General features: G+C 37.7%; 1 protein-coding gene across 1 annotated transcript in view; it reads left to right on the top strand.

Moving 5' to 3' along the window:
- Positions 1-2,149, top strand: part of cntn5 (contactin 5) — a 154,658-nt gene extending 152,509 nt beyond the window's left edge. Inside the window, exons 23-24 of the mRNA XM_018764086.2 lie at positions 178-346; positions 1,273-2,149. Coding sequence (XP_018619602.2) covers positions 178-346; positions 1,273-1,364 — 261 coding nt within the window. The 3' untranslated portion in view covers positions 1,365-2,149. The remainder of the gene's footprint in view (positions 1-177; positions 347-1,272) is intronic.
- The last annotated feature ends 16,485 nt before the right edge of the window (positions 2,150-18,634 follow it).

The raw sequence follows: 18,634 nt of genomic DNA, 5'->3' as shown, positions 1-18,634 counted from the left end.
TCAATACAAGTGGCCTCAGAGGCCCTACCGCTGTCTGCCATGAGCATAGTTACCCTGAGCTTCCAAGTCACTTTGAAGGTTGATTGGGTTTAATTATCAGGGGATCCAAATGTACTGAGATTGTAAATAAGCTTCTAGACATCAAAAGTGGACACCATTAACATCTGTGCTGCCTAGGTCCTGCTGAGACAGGAGGGACGCAACAACAGTCAAGAGGTGAGGACTCGCAGCCCATCTGCAGTACTGACACTGCCTGAGGGAGGCACCTACATCATTGAGGTGCGAGCAGTGAGTGAGGGGGGTGAAGGGGCTGTCAGTGCCCAGGTCAGACTCCTCACCTCCTCAGGTAAGAATTAGCCCACCTCCATGTAGTCTTCACTTGTTCTGATTATTGTTTGTTCAGGTAGCCTCCATCTGTCTGTTGTTCTCCATCAGCGCAATATGATTATTTGTTTTGTGTGGAGATTGGTAAATTATGAATACTTTCTGCACCATTTCTGTTCTGAATGGCTAATTTTAAATTAAGCCTTTTTTCTTTGTTTTTTTTTTTTTTCCTATTTGCATGTTTGATACTAATTTAGTTGCCGCAGCTGTTGTTAAAGACGGAAAGTTACCTTTGCTTAATTGGATTTTAATTGCCACCACCGCAAATACAGTACAATCTCTGTTCTCAGTGTTACATGGTCAATTAGGTTTACCTTTCCACTAGACAGTAAGATAAGCTTAAGGTTTACAGTCATTTCTCGAGCAGAACTAACAAGCTGTTTAGTATGAGGACATCTAAATTATTCTTTCTTACGAAGAAAAGACTGTATACAGGTCCTCAAAAATAACATTTCCTATGTCAGTTGAGATCTGTAAGTAAATAACTAGGTGAATGTGGCAAGGACACTTACTACTCCATTCCAACACAAAAGTACTGCAGCTATTATAATCTCAGAAATCTCTGGAGACACTTCAATGTAATGCATAATAACAGTATTATGTACTATAATAAATACAAATGTGACTATTAGTGTGTTATAAATAAAAATTTGATGGCAGTCTGTGCCTTGAATTAAATATCCAATTAAACTGTAGAAATTTATTGCAACCTGCAAGCACCACAGATTCATTGATTCAGTTTTTTTTTTTTTTTTTTTTTTTTTTGTGCTCACACATGATCTACCAGTGTTTTAATGGTGCTCTTTATTATTGTTATTACTGTTTATGGGTTTTGATGTTATTACCACTGCGTGACATTTATTCAAGGCCCTTTTCTCATTCATTCAGGGGTCCGGGCAAAAAGTGGCCAGTGGTCCTTGCACAGCCTGCCCTGGGGCTCAGTATGGACGCTGCTGCTCCTGGCCCCCCTGGTGCCTTAAGAGGACCTGGCGAGGCTCGATGGCCAGGCTGCCCCAGCCCTTCACCCCCCCAGCCTAGAGCGGGAGAACTCCTGTTGCTCAGACAGCCTGCCTGCTTGGCCTTATCCATTCGACATGGCCCCAGACCAGCCGAGAGGAGATGCTTTTTTTCAGACACAGAGGGTTCAAATTATGCATTTCTTCATCCATTTGATTGATCCCCAAAGCCAGGTTTTCCCCATTGTAGTATTGTATTTACATTGTGCCGACAGAGTTTTTCAGTCTTGTTCTTCAGCTAGACAAGATGTAGGCAATACTGACTGCCATTATACATCCAATAGAGCGTTTGTCTAGTGATGAAGACCATAAATGGTGGGAGAGCCTCTGTTGTGTCCAAGCCACCATCCTCTCAGGCTGGGTATTTTAGTCACCCATTTTATATCAGTTTTGCCTTGAGCTGCCTAACACATTCTAAGCAGCCAGGGATCCATAGAGGTAAGTGCATTGTTTTATTATTTACATGGGGAGAAGGAGAAGTAGTAGTATTAGTAAAAGAAGAAGAAGAAGAAGAAGGAGAATAAGAAGGAGAAGAAGAAGAAAGTCTTTTATAGTATCAAGAGTCTTACTATTTCCAGACCTGCTTTTTGTATATTGTGTTATCTATAGAAAAGTGGCGTGTGTGAAGGCTATGTCAAAGGTCTCTGTTTTTTTTCTGATAGCCAAACAAGCTGAACCTATGGGAGGTGAATGTTTTTGACAGACAGACGTGTGCATTTCACACGTTGCGCCCAAACACATCATTTAGACAGTGGCAAAAACGACTGTGGAAACTCTCCTGGTGATGACACAAATAAATGTGATGTATATTTTTAATTGAGGTGGGTCTGCTTGCTCATTTGAAAGATCTCCACGTGTCACTAAATCAAGTTTCTTCCGTAGATGGTTTTTGGGAGTTCAGATTTACACAAGGCATTAAGGCCAAAGAAAAATTATACCCTTACTCATTGAATCCTTAATATCTACCTCGTTTCCTGCTATTTGACATGGTGATTAAATGATCTACCACACAGTTCCAACTCCATTTCCTTTATCCTCATGAACCGTTAGCTATTAAAGGTGTCCTTACAGGTTTCTCATAGGGCATAGGTGTTATGTGCTACAGTGGATTTAATGTGTCCACAGTATGAGTGAAGTTATGAGTAGGCTTGTAAGAAGAGCTGAAACTACTCTTAAAACCACAAGAAGGTCATCACTTTTCAGTCTCCATTTCCAGGAGATACAGGCCTCTTACCTGAAATGTGGAAACTACAGGTTTGAGGCTTAGAATTTATGGAAGAATTACAAAAATTGACTTTAGAATAACTTCCAAAATTGGTTGTAGGGCCACAGTGGATTTTCCTTTGCATAATAATTCTCTTTTTTGTCCAGTCTTCTATGCACTCTGTGCTTTGGATAATTGAGTGTCTGTAAGAGCTGTAGTTTTGAAAATAATGAAACTCATTGTCTATCCCCAACAGCAGATAAAAAAATCTCGGTGTGAAGTATGTAAGTTTTACAAGGCAGAGGTGCTGAGAACTAGTTTTATGAGCGGTAAGCATGTTCATTAAGACTGGCTAGAAAGTTTTTAAATCTAGTGTACCTCTTGATGCATGCATGTATGAATTGCTGATTTTGTAGAAGGTGTGCTCACAGGTCAGCAACTGTCATTTCCGTTACTGTGGAGCAGCTTTAATGAATCATCAGTAGAGCTGAAAAATTGTTTCCCAAAAAGAAGAAAAAAAAATGTTTTTCAGGAAAAAAATATTAATTATGAAACAAATCATTTAGAAAATGGCTGATAAATAAATAATGAACCATCCAACTGAAAAAATGACTTTTAAAAAGTAATCATCAAAATAGCAGAAGGAATTGATTTTGTTCCCCTTTTTTGGACGAAAGTAATTTTTTCCTGCATTTCTCATAATCAACATGGATGTGATGTGTTGTATTTTTCTCTCCAAGAAAATATTCTTGCACTAGCATTGTCATTAGGATTCAGTTGCTTTGGGCCTCAGCAGATTGTGACAATTTCTTCTGAAAAGTCCACTTCATCACAGCAATATCCAGAGTAACACTACTCCTACAATGCTGATAGAGCAATACAAATTTGCTCAATTGGATACTCACGGGAGTCTGTGTATTTTGAATTCACTTACCATTAATAATATATCAGCCACCTCCAAACCATTTTCCACTGATGCACTCTATAGAGCCCAAAATGTAGAAAAATATAAAAATCATAAACCACTTCACAGACTCCTGTTTGAAAGTGAGGTTTTTTCTGTTTTTTTTTTTTTTTGTGCTAATTATTAATGATTCACACAGTGCGATGTACGACGCTTTGGAGAAAAGCGGCTGCTAAATGACTAAACGTAATGTAATGTAATGTCACAGTACGTCTTACTGGATTCTGTGCCCTCCAACCTGTTTGATTCGCAGAGCTGAAAAGTGTTACAGCAGCGCTTACAGTGTGCTGTGCTGCTTTTTCATACTGGCAAGCCTGGGAAGGAGGGGTAAGTGATAGAGAAAGCTTTTGTAATATAACTATTCTCGTCCACTCTTTTGAGCAAGTCTGGTCTCCTACCCTGGTATGATGTACAGATGTATTGTTTTCCTATCCTGAGTGTGCACAAAATCTATAGGTTAATGGAATTAATGGAATTCCGGCAGAGTGGTGAACATGGTGAGGCTCAGGGTTCACCTCTGAGTACAGCCAGTGCATCTATTACAATTCAAACCTCTCTCTGAAGCTGGAGTGCAAATCTGACACATAATATCTCATCTTGAACCACGACTTATTTGTATTGTTATTTCTACAAAATGTTCTACTCTAGACACCGGAAGCAGTTTCTCAGTGTTTCTTCAACTATTCTGTTGCAGTTATTCCAGCAGAATAGCTGGAAAGTAGTGCAAAGTCAATATACAAGTGTTGTCGATGTGCTTAATAAGTCATTCCCCACATTTAAACATATAATATTCAGTTTAAAATAATTATACCTGTAGTTATAAACATATAACATCTGAGTAAAATATGTTAAATGAGAATGGTTGTTTATAATAAGGATTCTGGGCCATCTGCTGGAAGCCTCAGTTCTCCACAAAGAATCAATACGCAGATGTATTTTTGTGTGTGTTCATGCATGTGACGTGTCTCATATATTGTAGAATGTAATGTTCGCAAAGATTCTCTCCTGGTGACCTCTCATTGACTTGAATCTAATTCCAGTTCTGGCTGTAATTTAATTACATCTGTAATATTGCTGAATTAGCCAATTTTCAATTATTCCTGGCCATTACATGTCCAGTAATATTCACACTTTGTAATTAGAGGTTTAGCTGGTGCAGGAAACCAGTTCACATGTTATCCTTTCATCCTTTTATTATAGAGGGATATTTGTCTGGGTTATAAAGATTATTTAAAGTTTATTATAGAGGGATGAAGCCTATACATGAATGACCATAGCAAGGGGTTGTGGGGCATATATTAAACAGATAAACACTACGAATGAGTGCATGTTGGTGGTTGGGTATGCAAATGGATAACTGACCTCTACCACTTACTCATTGCAAAAGGAGTTTTTGTCCTACTTTTCTTAATCCATGACACCTTTGCTGTTGACTGGACTGTTACATGTACTGTAAATTGCCGTTAGAAGGTGCAGACAGTTTTAACAATGATTTAGTGCTCATGCTGAGATGAAGGGCTAAGCTGCGCCTGCAAACTCCCGTGTTCCTGCTGGGAAGCGAAGTTCAGGTTTAACACGGTCACTGCAATCGCAGAGCAGTGTGTCTGTATTTTAGCTGTCTTGATGTTTTATGCTGAGTCCTGTAATTTATAGAATGGCTTTATATTTAGTGCACAAGGTGAGCTTGCTGTATGTGCAATGAGCAAGGCACGTCTTGCTGTCTTATGTATTATTGCTTATTGTCCTATTCTTTATGCATTTTATTGTAAAATTATATAATATAAACACTAACTCCAACTGCTAGCTCTAATGCTAAACTAATTCCAATAAATGCATTGTTTATATCTGCTGACATGGCAGGGACAAATTCATCTACATGTTGCATTGGGTGCATAATTTGGAGATTATGACTATAATTAAATAATTACTACATGTAGTACTAATAAATGTACTGTAACAAATATAATGTATTACATTTAATAAACTTTGGGATAGATTTATGGATGGTAAAGGTTTAATTTTCATAACATGCGCTGCACTGGTAATAAGAAAAAGTACATAATCACTCTTGATAAATTGGTTCAAACAGGGGGCACAATAAAAAGGAATGAAATTAAGTACATAAAAGTGTAAAACACTAATATGCAAAAGTACATTACTGGACATGACATTTGAATTTCAGCTGCAGTCGCATGACAGAATGTTGGATGTGAAGATTTTTCATTACACATATTCTCTGCTTTTTAAATATACTTATATACCTTCTACTGTGGACCGTATAAATATGTACGGTGTATATGCCTATATATTACCAGTTTAAAAGCAATATATGTCCATGTAAAATGGAATACTTACTCTGCTTTGGAGACGTGGATTTATTACCATGCATACATGACAGGGTAAGCAGAGGCATTTGGATAATGCAATGAAAGTAATATGCTGCACAGTTTAAACAATAATGCAGTAGATTAAAAGGTTGCTACAAAAAGAAATACCGTTAAAATACTTTGTAATATATACACACCGAGCCTATACGCGTGTCCTACAGCATTTACACAGAAGTCCTTTTCTTTCCCTTCTGCCCAGATTTAGGAATGGGTAACACAAATCGAAACCACATGGGGTCCGGGTTTTAACAGCATGATTTGTCTTTTTCTTTTAAGATTTATATATTCTGCCCTAATGCAAAATCCCAGTAGGGATTTTTTACTTACATTTTGTATGCAAATTAAACAGCAGTGAGAATGGCACAGAAATATCTTTAATATTTTTGGAACTTCCTCTCATACCAGAAATACAAGCCCATCTGTGTAACATTGGCAAGTTTTTCAGTTGTTCATAGGGCTAAACCACAAACCACTGATGAATAACTGCATCCAACGTCATGTTGAACTATGTGAAAGCAGAATTTTTTTTTTTTTTTTTTTTTAATTAAAGTGGGTTTGTAAATTTACAAAGATTTAAAAATGTTGGCTTGACTGAAGCAAAAAAGTCAACCAGTACAAATAACTTCCTGAAACTATAATTAGATGTGATCTGATGGTTAATGAGATATTTAATGTATCTCTAGAATTTCTAAAACAAACAAATTAAGGGAGCATTTATTATAATTGCTTTCCATTTTGTATTGCACAGTGACTGATCTTTTGAACAAAACAAATTGTAATTCAGAATTATATTCTTTTGCATTTTATACAATGGTTTTTGTCGTTTTTCAGAAAAGGCCATGATTGTATACGAATTTGTTCTTTCGTTGTGAGTACTGTTTGCTATTATCATTTGTATTATAAGAAAGAAATTGTCTGCAAGTTTGGTAGGGTCAAATGGGGTCTTTATAACTGATTTCTGAGTTGCAGTAGCTTTATTTCTGTAATATTCTTTATAATTATAATATTTTTGTTATATGATATCTGTAAAATGTTAATATGATAATTGATAAAAAACATTACATGTTCTTTCTCAATTATCATATTAATTTTAAGTTTCTTTTTCATAAATAATGGTAATTTGGAAGTATTCTTCATTATTATGCAGAAAAATCTATGAAAACAAAATTTTGGTGGTTGAATTCTGGTTAGAAAAAAAATCTCATACTTTCTTTCTTTCTTTCTTTTTTTCTTTCTTTGTATGTTTTTCTGAAAACCATTATTCTTATTATAGACACATTTTTTGTCAAACTGACTTACGAATTGCATTTTACTCCTAACACTAAGACCTTCTTTAACATTTGACTTTTAATATTCCATTAAACATAAACCTGTGCCATTTCCTTTACTAACACTATTCTTGTGGATTAAAGCCTGTAAAACCTAAACTGTCTTCTGAAAGTCTTCGGTACCTTATTAAGCTCCTGTATTTTTCTTTTCATTTTGCCTTTAAGAACAACTTCATTGTGCTCTACAGGCTGCAGTCTTTTTCAATGGGATTAAATGGGTTATAAATGTGTTCTCTCCCTTACAACCTTTTGCTACTGACTCAGCACCCACCTCCCAGCACCAACCCTGTATGGGGATATTAGCAGGGAATGGAAACTAGTTTAATGAAATGTCCATGGTCCCACAACGTGGAACAAAGTCAAACTCATAGTTTGGTCTTTTACAGTCTCTTTGCCTTTTCAAAAGTAAAGCCCAGCAAGGTGGACTTCTGGCACGTTCACATATTGCTGGATTTTGAGGATTCCCTGGGAGGCAAAATGTAGTAAAACCACAGATCAATGTGGAGAATTCAGGTGGCCTTGCAATCTGATGTCAGGTTATAAAGTTGGCAATAAAGAAGGCCAGAATTTTTCCTGTTCCTTTCCCGCTCCTGCTATTACAATGTGAAACAAATCGGATGGATTACTATAAAATCACACTATCCACACAGCTCTCTGCTTAAATTGGAGATCTTCTGTAAGCTCTGCCCACCGTTAATGGCATTGGAAAGTTTTACTTTCACTTGGACTTCCAAAGCAGCAGTCAGTGTTAAGAAGAAAGGATTTTAGCCAGGCTGAATTTTGAAACACTTGAGATGAAAAACATAGAATGGAGAATGAAAATGTTTGTATTTTATGTATAATTATGTATATAATATTAGTATTTTGCATTTGTGTTATTTTTTCATGTGCATAACCAGTCAAAAGTTTCAGTACATGTGGGTACTCTGGGCAATATTTGTAAGGGATGAACTGGAGAGGTGAGTGAAACAAAAAACAACCCACAAGTGTCCTTTATCTCTGGTAACTGCTTCAGAAGAGCTGGAAAGGCATTTCAGTTGGTTTCCTGATGAAATTTGTTTTTGGAAAAAAGCTTAAAGAACAAAAGATGCACTCAACTTGAAATAAAGAATAAAGGACTTGGGCGCTCAAAACCCTGTGTTGTATGTAATATTTTAGGGCAATGACGGGAGAACACACTCAAGCCTACCAAAAAATGTTTTATTTTTCATGACGGGCGCATTTCGGTGACAATCCTTTCAATGTTCCTTCTCTAGATTTTTTGTACAGTTTTTTGTATTTTTTCAGTTGTTCCTCAATACCTCTGTTATTTACTAGTGGTTCTGTAATTAGCACCAGAAAGCCAAGAACAGTCATGTGTCTCAGCTTTAACAAAAAATTTACCTTAAGTGGTAGAAAATGTTATTATTTTTTATGTTTTTAATGTTTTTATGTTTATGTTTTTAACAGTTTAACAGTTTATGTTTTTAACAGTTTAACAACATAGAAACAAACACAAAGCATCTGGCAAGATTCAATCTGTTTCCTCAATTTATGTATAAATATTTATGTTTTACACACTGCAAAGTACTATCAGCTGGCAAAAATATCTACTTAATTTCTGCCCAGTAACTAATATTATAGATTCCCGGATATGGATTCCCTGACTCTCTTATTTTATTTCAATGTTTTGTTAATATGTTTTGAGAGGAAAATGCAAAACAGCAGTTGTACTTTTTAATTTAATATCTTGCTGATCAGATATCCTTTTACTTTAAAAGTACAGTTTTCAGTCTTTGCTTAACTCTTCTTGCATAGCTGCATATTTGAAGCAGTGTGCACTGGTGTGATTATTCTGAATTCAATTTCCACCTGCATTCTTTCAAATATATTAATAGGCCCTGTCATTTATGTAAAACCACTAAGTTAAGATGTTTCCTGTAATTTATAATGTGTCCAAATTCATGGATATCTTCAGCTGGTCTTGTCAAATTCATATTTCAGTCGCATTTGTTGAACCAACAAAGAGCAACTGGTGCAGCGAGATGTGGTTGCATTCTGAAGCTTCTCTGAAAGACTGCACAGAGAAGCCGACAGAGATAATGATGTTTCAATAGAAACACAAATGCATGTGTCAAAGAACAGATTCGGAATAATATTTCAAATATGTGACAAAAGCTGTTGCTCATTTCCTTGCTGTAGAAACCTGTCTGCAGCCACAGCGTGTGGGTGTGTGGCACCGTGTAGACAGAACTCCAGAGAACTGTGCAACACTTCAGTACCGTGAAGGCCTTTGGTTTAAATAAAAAAAAAAAAGGAATGCTAAGGATTCAGCAGAAATGCAGTAAAACTCAAATGAATTTAGTTGTATTCATTCAGCAGTAAAATCCCTCTGTATGAAACAGGGAAGCAACTGTGGATTCAGTGATGCTCAAACTTTCATATAGGCAAAGAGCTCATGCCGCCCCTTGACCTTTTTTTTTTTTTTTGAGGCCTTCACTGATAAAACAATAGGATGCAGCCGAGTTTCTGCTTAACTTGTCTCAAGCGTGGAAGTGTCTGTAGTCCGAAACTTCCCATTTTTGAAAAGTGCTTTCCATGGTGCTGAATGTACCTTTGTCTGAGATGTGCTATCCCTGATACAAAACTTCACTTTGGCAGAGATTATTATTAATTCAGCAGTTGTCACTCTCCACAAAGAGGTTGGGGCTGATTTATTATATTCTCAGCGGTCTGAAGACATAGAACATTTTGTACCCTTAATTCAAAATTAAAATTCAAAAATTAAGTTGACTGTCTGAATGCTGTATGATTGCCCTGCAATGGATTGACACCCTTTCCAGGGTGCATCCTGCCTCACAGCCTATGCTTTCCATGATAGGTTCCAGACCACTACAACTCTGAATTGAGTGATGAGCGGTTTTAAACAATGGATGGATGAATGGATGGATGGATGGATGGATGGTTGGATGGATGGATGGATGGACTAAATTAAATTAAGAAATTTAAGTTAAATTTGTTACCTTTTTTCTTGACCTTGTATGTCGACCTTGTACAGCACTGCATATTTTATAGTACCGTGTACTGTATTAGTGCATTGTGCATAATGACATATAAACGGAGCAAATGTATATATACTGACAAAATTTATAAGTATCAAAGGCAGCTAAAATGAGGAAAAATGAAATATATACTTCTGTTGCAGCCAAAAGGACAATTTTCTATAATTTTTAAAGTGTGTAAAACATAAATGTGTCTGACTTTATTCAGTGAAAAACTTTATAAAATATAAAGAATGATATCTTTTAGGGTTCTGAGAAATTTTGATTGGCCTTTCTGCCCCTGTGATACTAACATCACAGAACTGAGGAAATAAAGGTCACACTTCTATCCAAACCCCATCACCCCACAGCTATAAAGTTCAAGACTGAGTCTCTGGCACGAACCACTGGATTGGTGTCACGCTACAGTGGCCTTGGAAGAGGCCTGGAAATGGTTTTGTGATGTCTGTGTGCTCTCCATTAATCACTTTCAAATCTTTAGGTTCAGACGTGGCTATATTACAAGATGAAGAATAGATTTATCTCCCCACCCAAACAAGAAATATATTAGCAGCAGTACTAACCAAAAGCTCAGCCTAGCACTACTAGTAAAATTGCAAACTTAAAAGGATTCAGTAATAGGTTTCCAGTCTGTTCTTCAATAGAAGTTACATTATCTGTTAAAAAGTTAATTTATACACATGCTGCTTCTTGAGTATGTGTGTTTAAGATGTAGCTTCAGATCTTTCCGTGTGACGCAGAAGAACTGTGATAATCTTGCTCAAACTTGTCATTTCAACTTTCAACACCTTTGTCACATTATACCATATATATCATTTAATCTTAAACTGCATGTCTTTTAATGCTCAAGCATGTTTGTGCTTCAAGGATTTCATTATGCAAAAATAATCCCTGTCATAATTAACAGTTTATGTGTCACTTCAATATAGATCAGATGTCTAATATGTAAGAAAAGATAGCTGTGTTTCCATGAAAACTTCTCAGAAGAATAAAATTCTTTTTTCATTTAACTCTACTTCAAAGGGCAAGTTAAAAATAAATTTTATAGTCACATATACGGTAAATCACAGTATTTGACATGAGAACAGTGTAGGTTTCTGTCTTTGTGTGTTTTTGTGTATGGAAAGTAAACTGTGAGGATAGCAATTAGCTTTTACCAAGGTGGTATTACTGTTTTTTTTTTTTTTTTTTTTAACATTTTGTTTTGATTCTTATATTCAGTCCCCAACATTCATTTTCTTTGTTATGGGATAAAATTGGGTTTGAGTGATCTAACAAAATGATGATGTCACTTTTATCTTGGTTGTGTTAGCAGGACACAGTAAAAGTACTGTCACTTACGCTATAGTACTTTGCTCACTAGTTTTAGGTCTCTGAAGAATAATGACTAAGAAATTATTTTAAGATCTGTATAAAATCAGTTACACCATATTGTCTAACAATGCTGACTTTACAAGTAATTTACAGGGTATGTGTTATGCACGCTGTTACACTGTTACTTTACAATTTTGAAATAAAAGCAAGGTTTTGTTTTCTGTGCATTAAAGCCAACTGTAGATGACTATCCTTGTCTCAGAATTCAAATTATTTACATTTACATTTGCATTTACGTTTATTCATTTAACAGACACTTTTCTCCAGTGACACACATCTTAGTGAACAATAAAAAAAATTATCAGAGGTGATTATAAAAAAGTCTAGATAGATAAGATAGATTGCAACTTTATTGATCCTGAAGGAAATTGCATGATCCTATAGTTGCATGCATACCAGTAGTAATATGTTTATGTCTTGTAGTAGGTTAGTACAAAACACATGAACAGACAATTATTAAAAAGTTCAAAAAGCAACCAGTGTGAATGCAAGAAGTACTGACAGCCTAATAACACTCCAGCAGTGAGAGGTCAGTTCCATCATGACAGCAGGGGTGGTCCTTATAGAGCCTATTGGCTGTTGCCAAGAATGACCGTAGGTAGCACTCTTTGAAACAACCCTGGACCGAATGGACCAGTTTCCTGCTGATGGCACTCCTCTATTTAGCCAGGATGAAATGCGGGGGGAGACCATTACACATGATGGCTATGAGTTTTATAGTCCTTCTCTGCAGTGTTTGCTCCAGAGATTCCAGCAATCTCCCAGATTCAAGGCAGCCTTCCTGGTTAGCTTGTTCGGTCTGCTGGTTTCGCCTGTATAAATGCCATGGCCCCAACATAAAAGTGCATGAAAACTGCACCTCCTATGACATACTAATAGAATATCTTAAAGGGTGACCAGCATACTTTGAAGGACCTGAGCCTGCTCACCAAGTAAACTCTGGCCCCCCTTGTACAGAACTCTGGGCTTTCTTGTACAGATCCTCAGTGTTGACCACTCCAACCTCCTTGGTACTTGTATGTCCCCACCACCTCCACTTCCTCTTTATCACTTAACATGTGTGGTATGGTGGCTCACTGAGTAGCACTATTGTCTCATAGTAAGTACATGGGCGATGAGAGAGAACATGTGTGCAAAGAGGAGTGACTCACTATAGGTAGTGTATCTAGCATTGTTAGTCATCTTTGGTGAAAAAAAGGGGTGAGCTAAATATTGTACACTGCATAGTGTTCACTGGGAGTTGTTTTGGAGAAAAGTGTCAGCTAAATGAATAAATGTTAACACAGTGGACCCTTGGACTTCAGGAGGTCCAGCTGATGAATAGGTATCGTAGCTAAAGTCCAAAGTGTATAGGACAGGCTAAAATCTAAGATTGTCTTTTGATGGCCCCTTATGCTGTTAATAGCCATGCTTGATACACAGAACTGCAGCCACAAAAACTGCTGTCTGCCACTCAGGTAGTCCAGAATCCAAGACACAATGGATGTCTCTACCTCCACTTACCAAAGCTTTTCCCCCTGCAACCCTGGCTGTAGGGTGTTGAATAGACTGGAAAGGTAAAATAATGCAATTCTAGTAGAGCTGCTGGCCATATCCAAGTGGGAGTAGTCTTTGCTTGGTAGTCCTGGTAAGAAAACTGAATAGGGCCAGGATGGTATTTGGTCTAAGGGCACAGTCCAAGGGTTTCAGGTGTCAAAACAAACCTTTGAAGGGCCTTTGTCATGTGTGAGGTCAGAGAAACTGGTCAGTAATCACTGAAAGCTGACAGCCTTCCTTATCAGTTTTGTCAGCAGAGCACCATGCCTGATCATCAAATGTGTTCTAAACCCGTAAGAATCCAGACCACATACAATCCATACCATCACAGTCTGGCAACATTCTCACCATTCACAACCTGGCCAGTGCCTCAAAATTTTCAGCTCTATTCGGAACAGAACCAATCTGTGTTTGTCAAAAACATTCTTCACGGGCGTGCTGAAAATGAAAAGGAAATATTGCCCTGCCAAAACAGCTGAATGAAAGAATTGAATCTAATGTAACTGATTTAAGGTGCTAGATATCACCCACAGTTAGACAGAAGGTACAAAATGCTACCGACAGTGCGGGTAGGGAAAGTTTCTGTGAAGACACTTTAAATTTTAAGCCCAAATCCCATTTAATGTTTTCATGATCCCAAAATATTAATTATTCACATTTTACATATAAATACGGTGAATATCAGTTCAACATGGAGGCATTAGTGTTTGGTTTGTACACCATAAACAACACCATCAGTGCCATTGACCTCAATTGCAATGCCTGTCACTTCCCTTATGTCAAATTTTGTAACGGTATGGAATGATATGTATGATTCAGCTCACACAGTAAGTATCTTGTCTGTTTCACCAAATACAAAAATATAACCAAGCTCATGGGCAGAATCACTCTACCGAAGAAAACACAACGTCAATGTCAACATCAATTAGAGTGCTACAGTACAAAATAAATTAATAAAAGGGTTTCTAACTGGCGGGAATCAAACAGGAGCCTCAAATATAATTGAAAGTGAGAAGAAAGTGAGTGCACATGTAATAATGATAAATATTGCTAAAGCTTCCTGTATTTCTACGCTCGCGTGAATGTATAACAATTGGTGAAATATTCAAAGTTTTTCAGTTCCTTCATTAACATTTCTCTTTTTAGCAGGGTCAATGGTTTATGATAATACAAAATATAAGTTGTATATGTTGCTACCATTTCTTTGCTGCTGTAACTACCTCATCCCATTGAAATTAAACCATGTGACTTCTTTTCATGAGAATACCCACTTATCCACCCGAAAAAGAACAATAAAACAGAACAACAAAATCCATCCATTATTAATAACCACTTTTCCAGTGCAATGGTGATCTGGAGCCCATTCCAGAACCACATTGTACAAAGCAGGGTACACTCTGGATAAGGCCCTACTCCATCACAAGGCAATCACGCACACAGGGCAATTAAAAGTCACCAATTAACCTGAAAAATTTATCTTTGGATTGTGAGAGGAAATCGGAAGAGTCGAACCACATCCATGCAGAACCGGGGAGAATATGCAAACTCCACACAGACACAGAGAGAACTCCACACAGAGTTCGATCCAAACCTATGCCCAAACAGCCCAGGACCTGTGAGGCAGCACAGCTACTTGGTGCACTATCATGATGCCCCCTTCTTGACAATAAATTAAATTAAATATATAACCACTGAAGATTATTTAGGAGGCTTGAATCATTTTACTTTTTGACTGAAGATTTTAATTTCTGTATGCTTGTTATTCTTCAAAAATTGACAAAAGATTCAGAACCGCCATCGCAGTCAGGGCAAGGGATTGAGACTGGACATGGTAAAAGGTGCAAACTTAAAAGAGTGATCGCTGTAGAAAGATCTGTCTGGCGGTGATAAGGCCCACTGCACTTTGATGCATTTAATTTGTATCAAGTAAGTATGCTGTATAAGCCAGATAATAATGACAGCAAAGATTTTTTTAGCAATGTAAACAGCTCCTTAAAGTTAATGTAATTGGACATTGGTGGTGTTCGTTCCTCTGAGATTCTTTGCCATACTGTTCAAGATCGATGAAATCTCCTCAAAACTATCTCATGCAACCTGACAGGCTCACTCAAACGCATGCCATGCATCATGTTCAAAGCTTTCACTCAGCTAAGGTTCAGGAGCACAGGAGTGAGCAGGTTCCCCATGGTTCAGCAGTCAGTCTTCTCCACCCGTCGCGGGGAACTCTATGCAATGAGCTGTGGAACTGGTGGTGTAGGGCAGGGGGAGTGAAGGGTATGAATGATGTGGATTCAGTCTTCCACGCAGACTTGGATTGCTTCCTCACATCAGCAGGCAGACCCACAGACAACCTCCCCCTCTTAGCACTGCCGCAGAGTCCCTCAGGGCCCAGTTATCGGTACATTAGAAATGTCACCAAACATTATTAGAGCCTGCAGTAGATAGCCCTCCCACTAATTGGTTTGTTTGCATGTCTAAATGTGCTGTGATGGGTCATCCCTTCTGTTACAAACAATATGGAGGGTAAAAAAAAAAAAGCTTTCTCTGTGTGGGGTACTTCTCCCTTCCAGCTAAAACACAATACAAGAAAAAATGTTCCAGCTCTGAGCTTTGAGTCCTACTGTGCCCATTCAGACAAAAGGGAGTAACCTGTCAGCACTCCTGAACTTCAAGCAGTCTAACCTGCAGTAAAGCAGTCAACAATTCCAAGGGTGCCACACACGGCAAAGCTATACAAACTATTCAACCAAGCTGTGAGAATTCTCTTTGCAGATGAATTCACTGTTTTTCTCAGACTTTATGTTTAATTTGCAACTTTGTGCATCCTCTACTGAAAGTACATCTGTGTAATGTAAAAACCTGTAATGTCACATTTGCGAGGATCTGTGCTATGCAAGCAATGCAGTGTCGAGCTGTCCTTAGAAAACCGCGACTCTGCATTGATTCCCTCTGGCTACAGGGTAGCACGCTGAGTCGGTGTTCAGTAGTCTTCTTGACAGAGGCTGAATTTGGTCTAGTCTTCCCACTCCCATCCCTGAATGGCTATTGTTACGGAGGTCTGGTCCATCAGAGGGAGGGGTAAGAGCAGAGTGGATAAAAGCCAAATTGCATCCCCACAGAAAAGGCCTTGCCGGCTCCTCCGCGAAGCCTTCCTGCTAAAACAATTGGATGGGAGTTTTCGCTAAGCCACTGAACTGTGCCAGTTCCGATCAGGAAGATGGGCTTGGCCTTCTCCCAGTGCTCAACCTGCAGCTCACTCACGATAGCAGAAGTCTTAAAAAAAGGGGAATGGTTGATGGATAGCCTTCTGTGACTGCGTGATTGGTGAAAACCATGAGTAGTTCATGTATAAAAGCTAGAAATGGGCAAAACTAGCAAATTAAAAGACACAAGATTGTCCCTTTAATCAGTGTATATCAGTGTATATTTAATGAAAGGATGATATTTGAAATCATTCTTAAGAAATGAAAAATATACCTATAATATTCAGCTTAGTTGCTGTACAAGCTATATTCACAATGAAAAGCTGTAAATTAACTTGTTTACATTAAATTTTTGGTATTATTCTTTAATAGCCAAGTGAAGTAGCTTCTGTGATTTTCTGGACTCATTTCACACAAATAAAATATTTAAAAATCCATTTTGATTGCTTTTGTTTATGTTGACTGTTGTTTGTTTTCATCCATTGTTTCCTTTTTTCAGTAAAAAATACTTCATTAAAAAATATCCAGCATTGAAGAACTTAACTGAAAATAAATTTAGCAAGTTATGGTCATGGTTCTCTAAGACCCTAGGGAATTTGAATTATTCAGACTGTGTTATGCGCTCTGTTATATTACTGCCAAGTTCAAATTTTCACCAACAGAAAGGTTACAAAAATCCAGCTGCCAGTTACTGACAATGAGGGTGAATTAGCATAAATCTGTATGCAGTAGCTGTCAGTCATCGTGTTCGGCCAGGCATTGACAGCATTGTAAAAGAGGAAATCGATAATTAGATAAGGTGTACATGTATCTATTCACTGCTGTTTACCGGCGTCGCCCTTGAGCTTTTTTTTTCTGGAACAGGGTCCTACTTCAATGGACCAGCGTGTCCTTTTTGCTTCCACCTTTTCTTCAGGAGCGAATGCCAGCAGAACTCAGCGCTGCACGGCGCTCAGAGAGTCCCACAAAGGGCTATGGAGACCATCAGACACAGTCAGCTAAGACCTTTGAATTCTGTAGCAAAAACCATTTGTCTTGTATTATCAATAGTGTCATGCAGTCAGTTCAATAGGCAAAAGTTCAGCAAAAGTTATTTCAGGTTTGCATAAGGTAAAATGCCAGAACATTCACAAATTAAAGCATCTAATGTGTGAGTGAATGAGTTTGACTGTATGACTGCCCTGCGATGGACTGGTGTCCCACACCATATGCTTCGGAGACAGGTTCCAGACCACCATGATGCTGCACTGAAGGAGCAGCTATAGATAATGGATTAATGGACAGGAAGAATATCCATGTGCCTTTAAGCTGTGGCTTCAGTTAAATTGCATTAAATTTCATTGAAGGGAATCAATAAGTTGCATTCGTAATTATGTTCATAACATTTTAGGAGTACGTTGTTTTTCATAAAGGCCTCTTTCCCTCCAGGTTTCTGTTTCCTTCTGCAATCAGAGTTTTTGCCCGTTTGGTTTGTTGTTCCAGACCAGGGAAAATGCTCATTTGGTGCGGAACCTTGACGGTGGCATGAAACTAATGGCCCATAAATCTGACCATGAGAAAAGCAATGATTAAAAAAGTTTTCAAACAAGCATGAACTTCACATTTTAAATAAAACCCCAAGGGATAGACCCAGGCAATAGAAGATGAATGTAATTCCCAGACACACTCTTAATGCATTTTTAGCATGTCCAGGTTTCATGTTCGGCATTTATCAGAATGCTAATCCCAGTGTCGAAGAAATAATCCGATTTCATTAAACGGTGAAAAACAAAATGCTTGCATTATGTCACTTGAAGTTGGAGAAGCACCAGTCACATTGCTTAGAATGTAAAAGCTAGCTTTGATTTTCTTTATTCAGTAGAGAAAATATTTAATCGTTCAGTATTATGAAGGAAAAAATATTTTTTTACAAACGTTTGCTGTGCAATATGTCACCAACTTTAATAACATTCTTTTCCAGACTGAGTAATGTTGTCAAATAGCTGATTATTATTAATATTATTTATTAGGTTACCATATGTTTTTATCCAAAGAAACTTGCACAGTTCACAGTTTCACAGCTGAGTATTTACTGGGTCAGATCCCCAGAGAAAAGCTTTTTTTGCATCTCGCTTAAGGATACAACATCAGTTCCCCTTACAGAATTTGAACCTTGTGAACTGGCACACCAGCTGCCATCCCATTGGTGTTTGGGTGA

This window comes from Scleropages formosus, chromosome 10 (assembly GCF_900964775.1).
Source record: "Scleropages formosus chromosome 10, fSclFor1.1, whole genome shotgun sequence".
Taxonomy (NCBI): Eukaryota; Metazoa; Chordata; class Actinopteri; order Osteoglossiformes; family Osteoglossidae; genus Scleropages; species Scleropages formosus.
The sequence above is the reverse complement of the archived record's forward strand: the minus strand, read 5'-3'. Positions and strand labels throughout refer to the sequence as shown.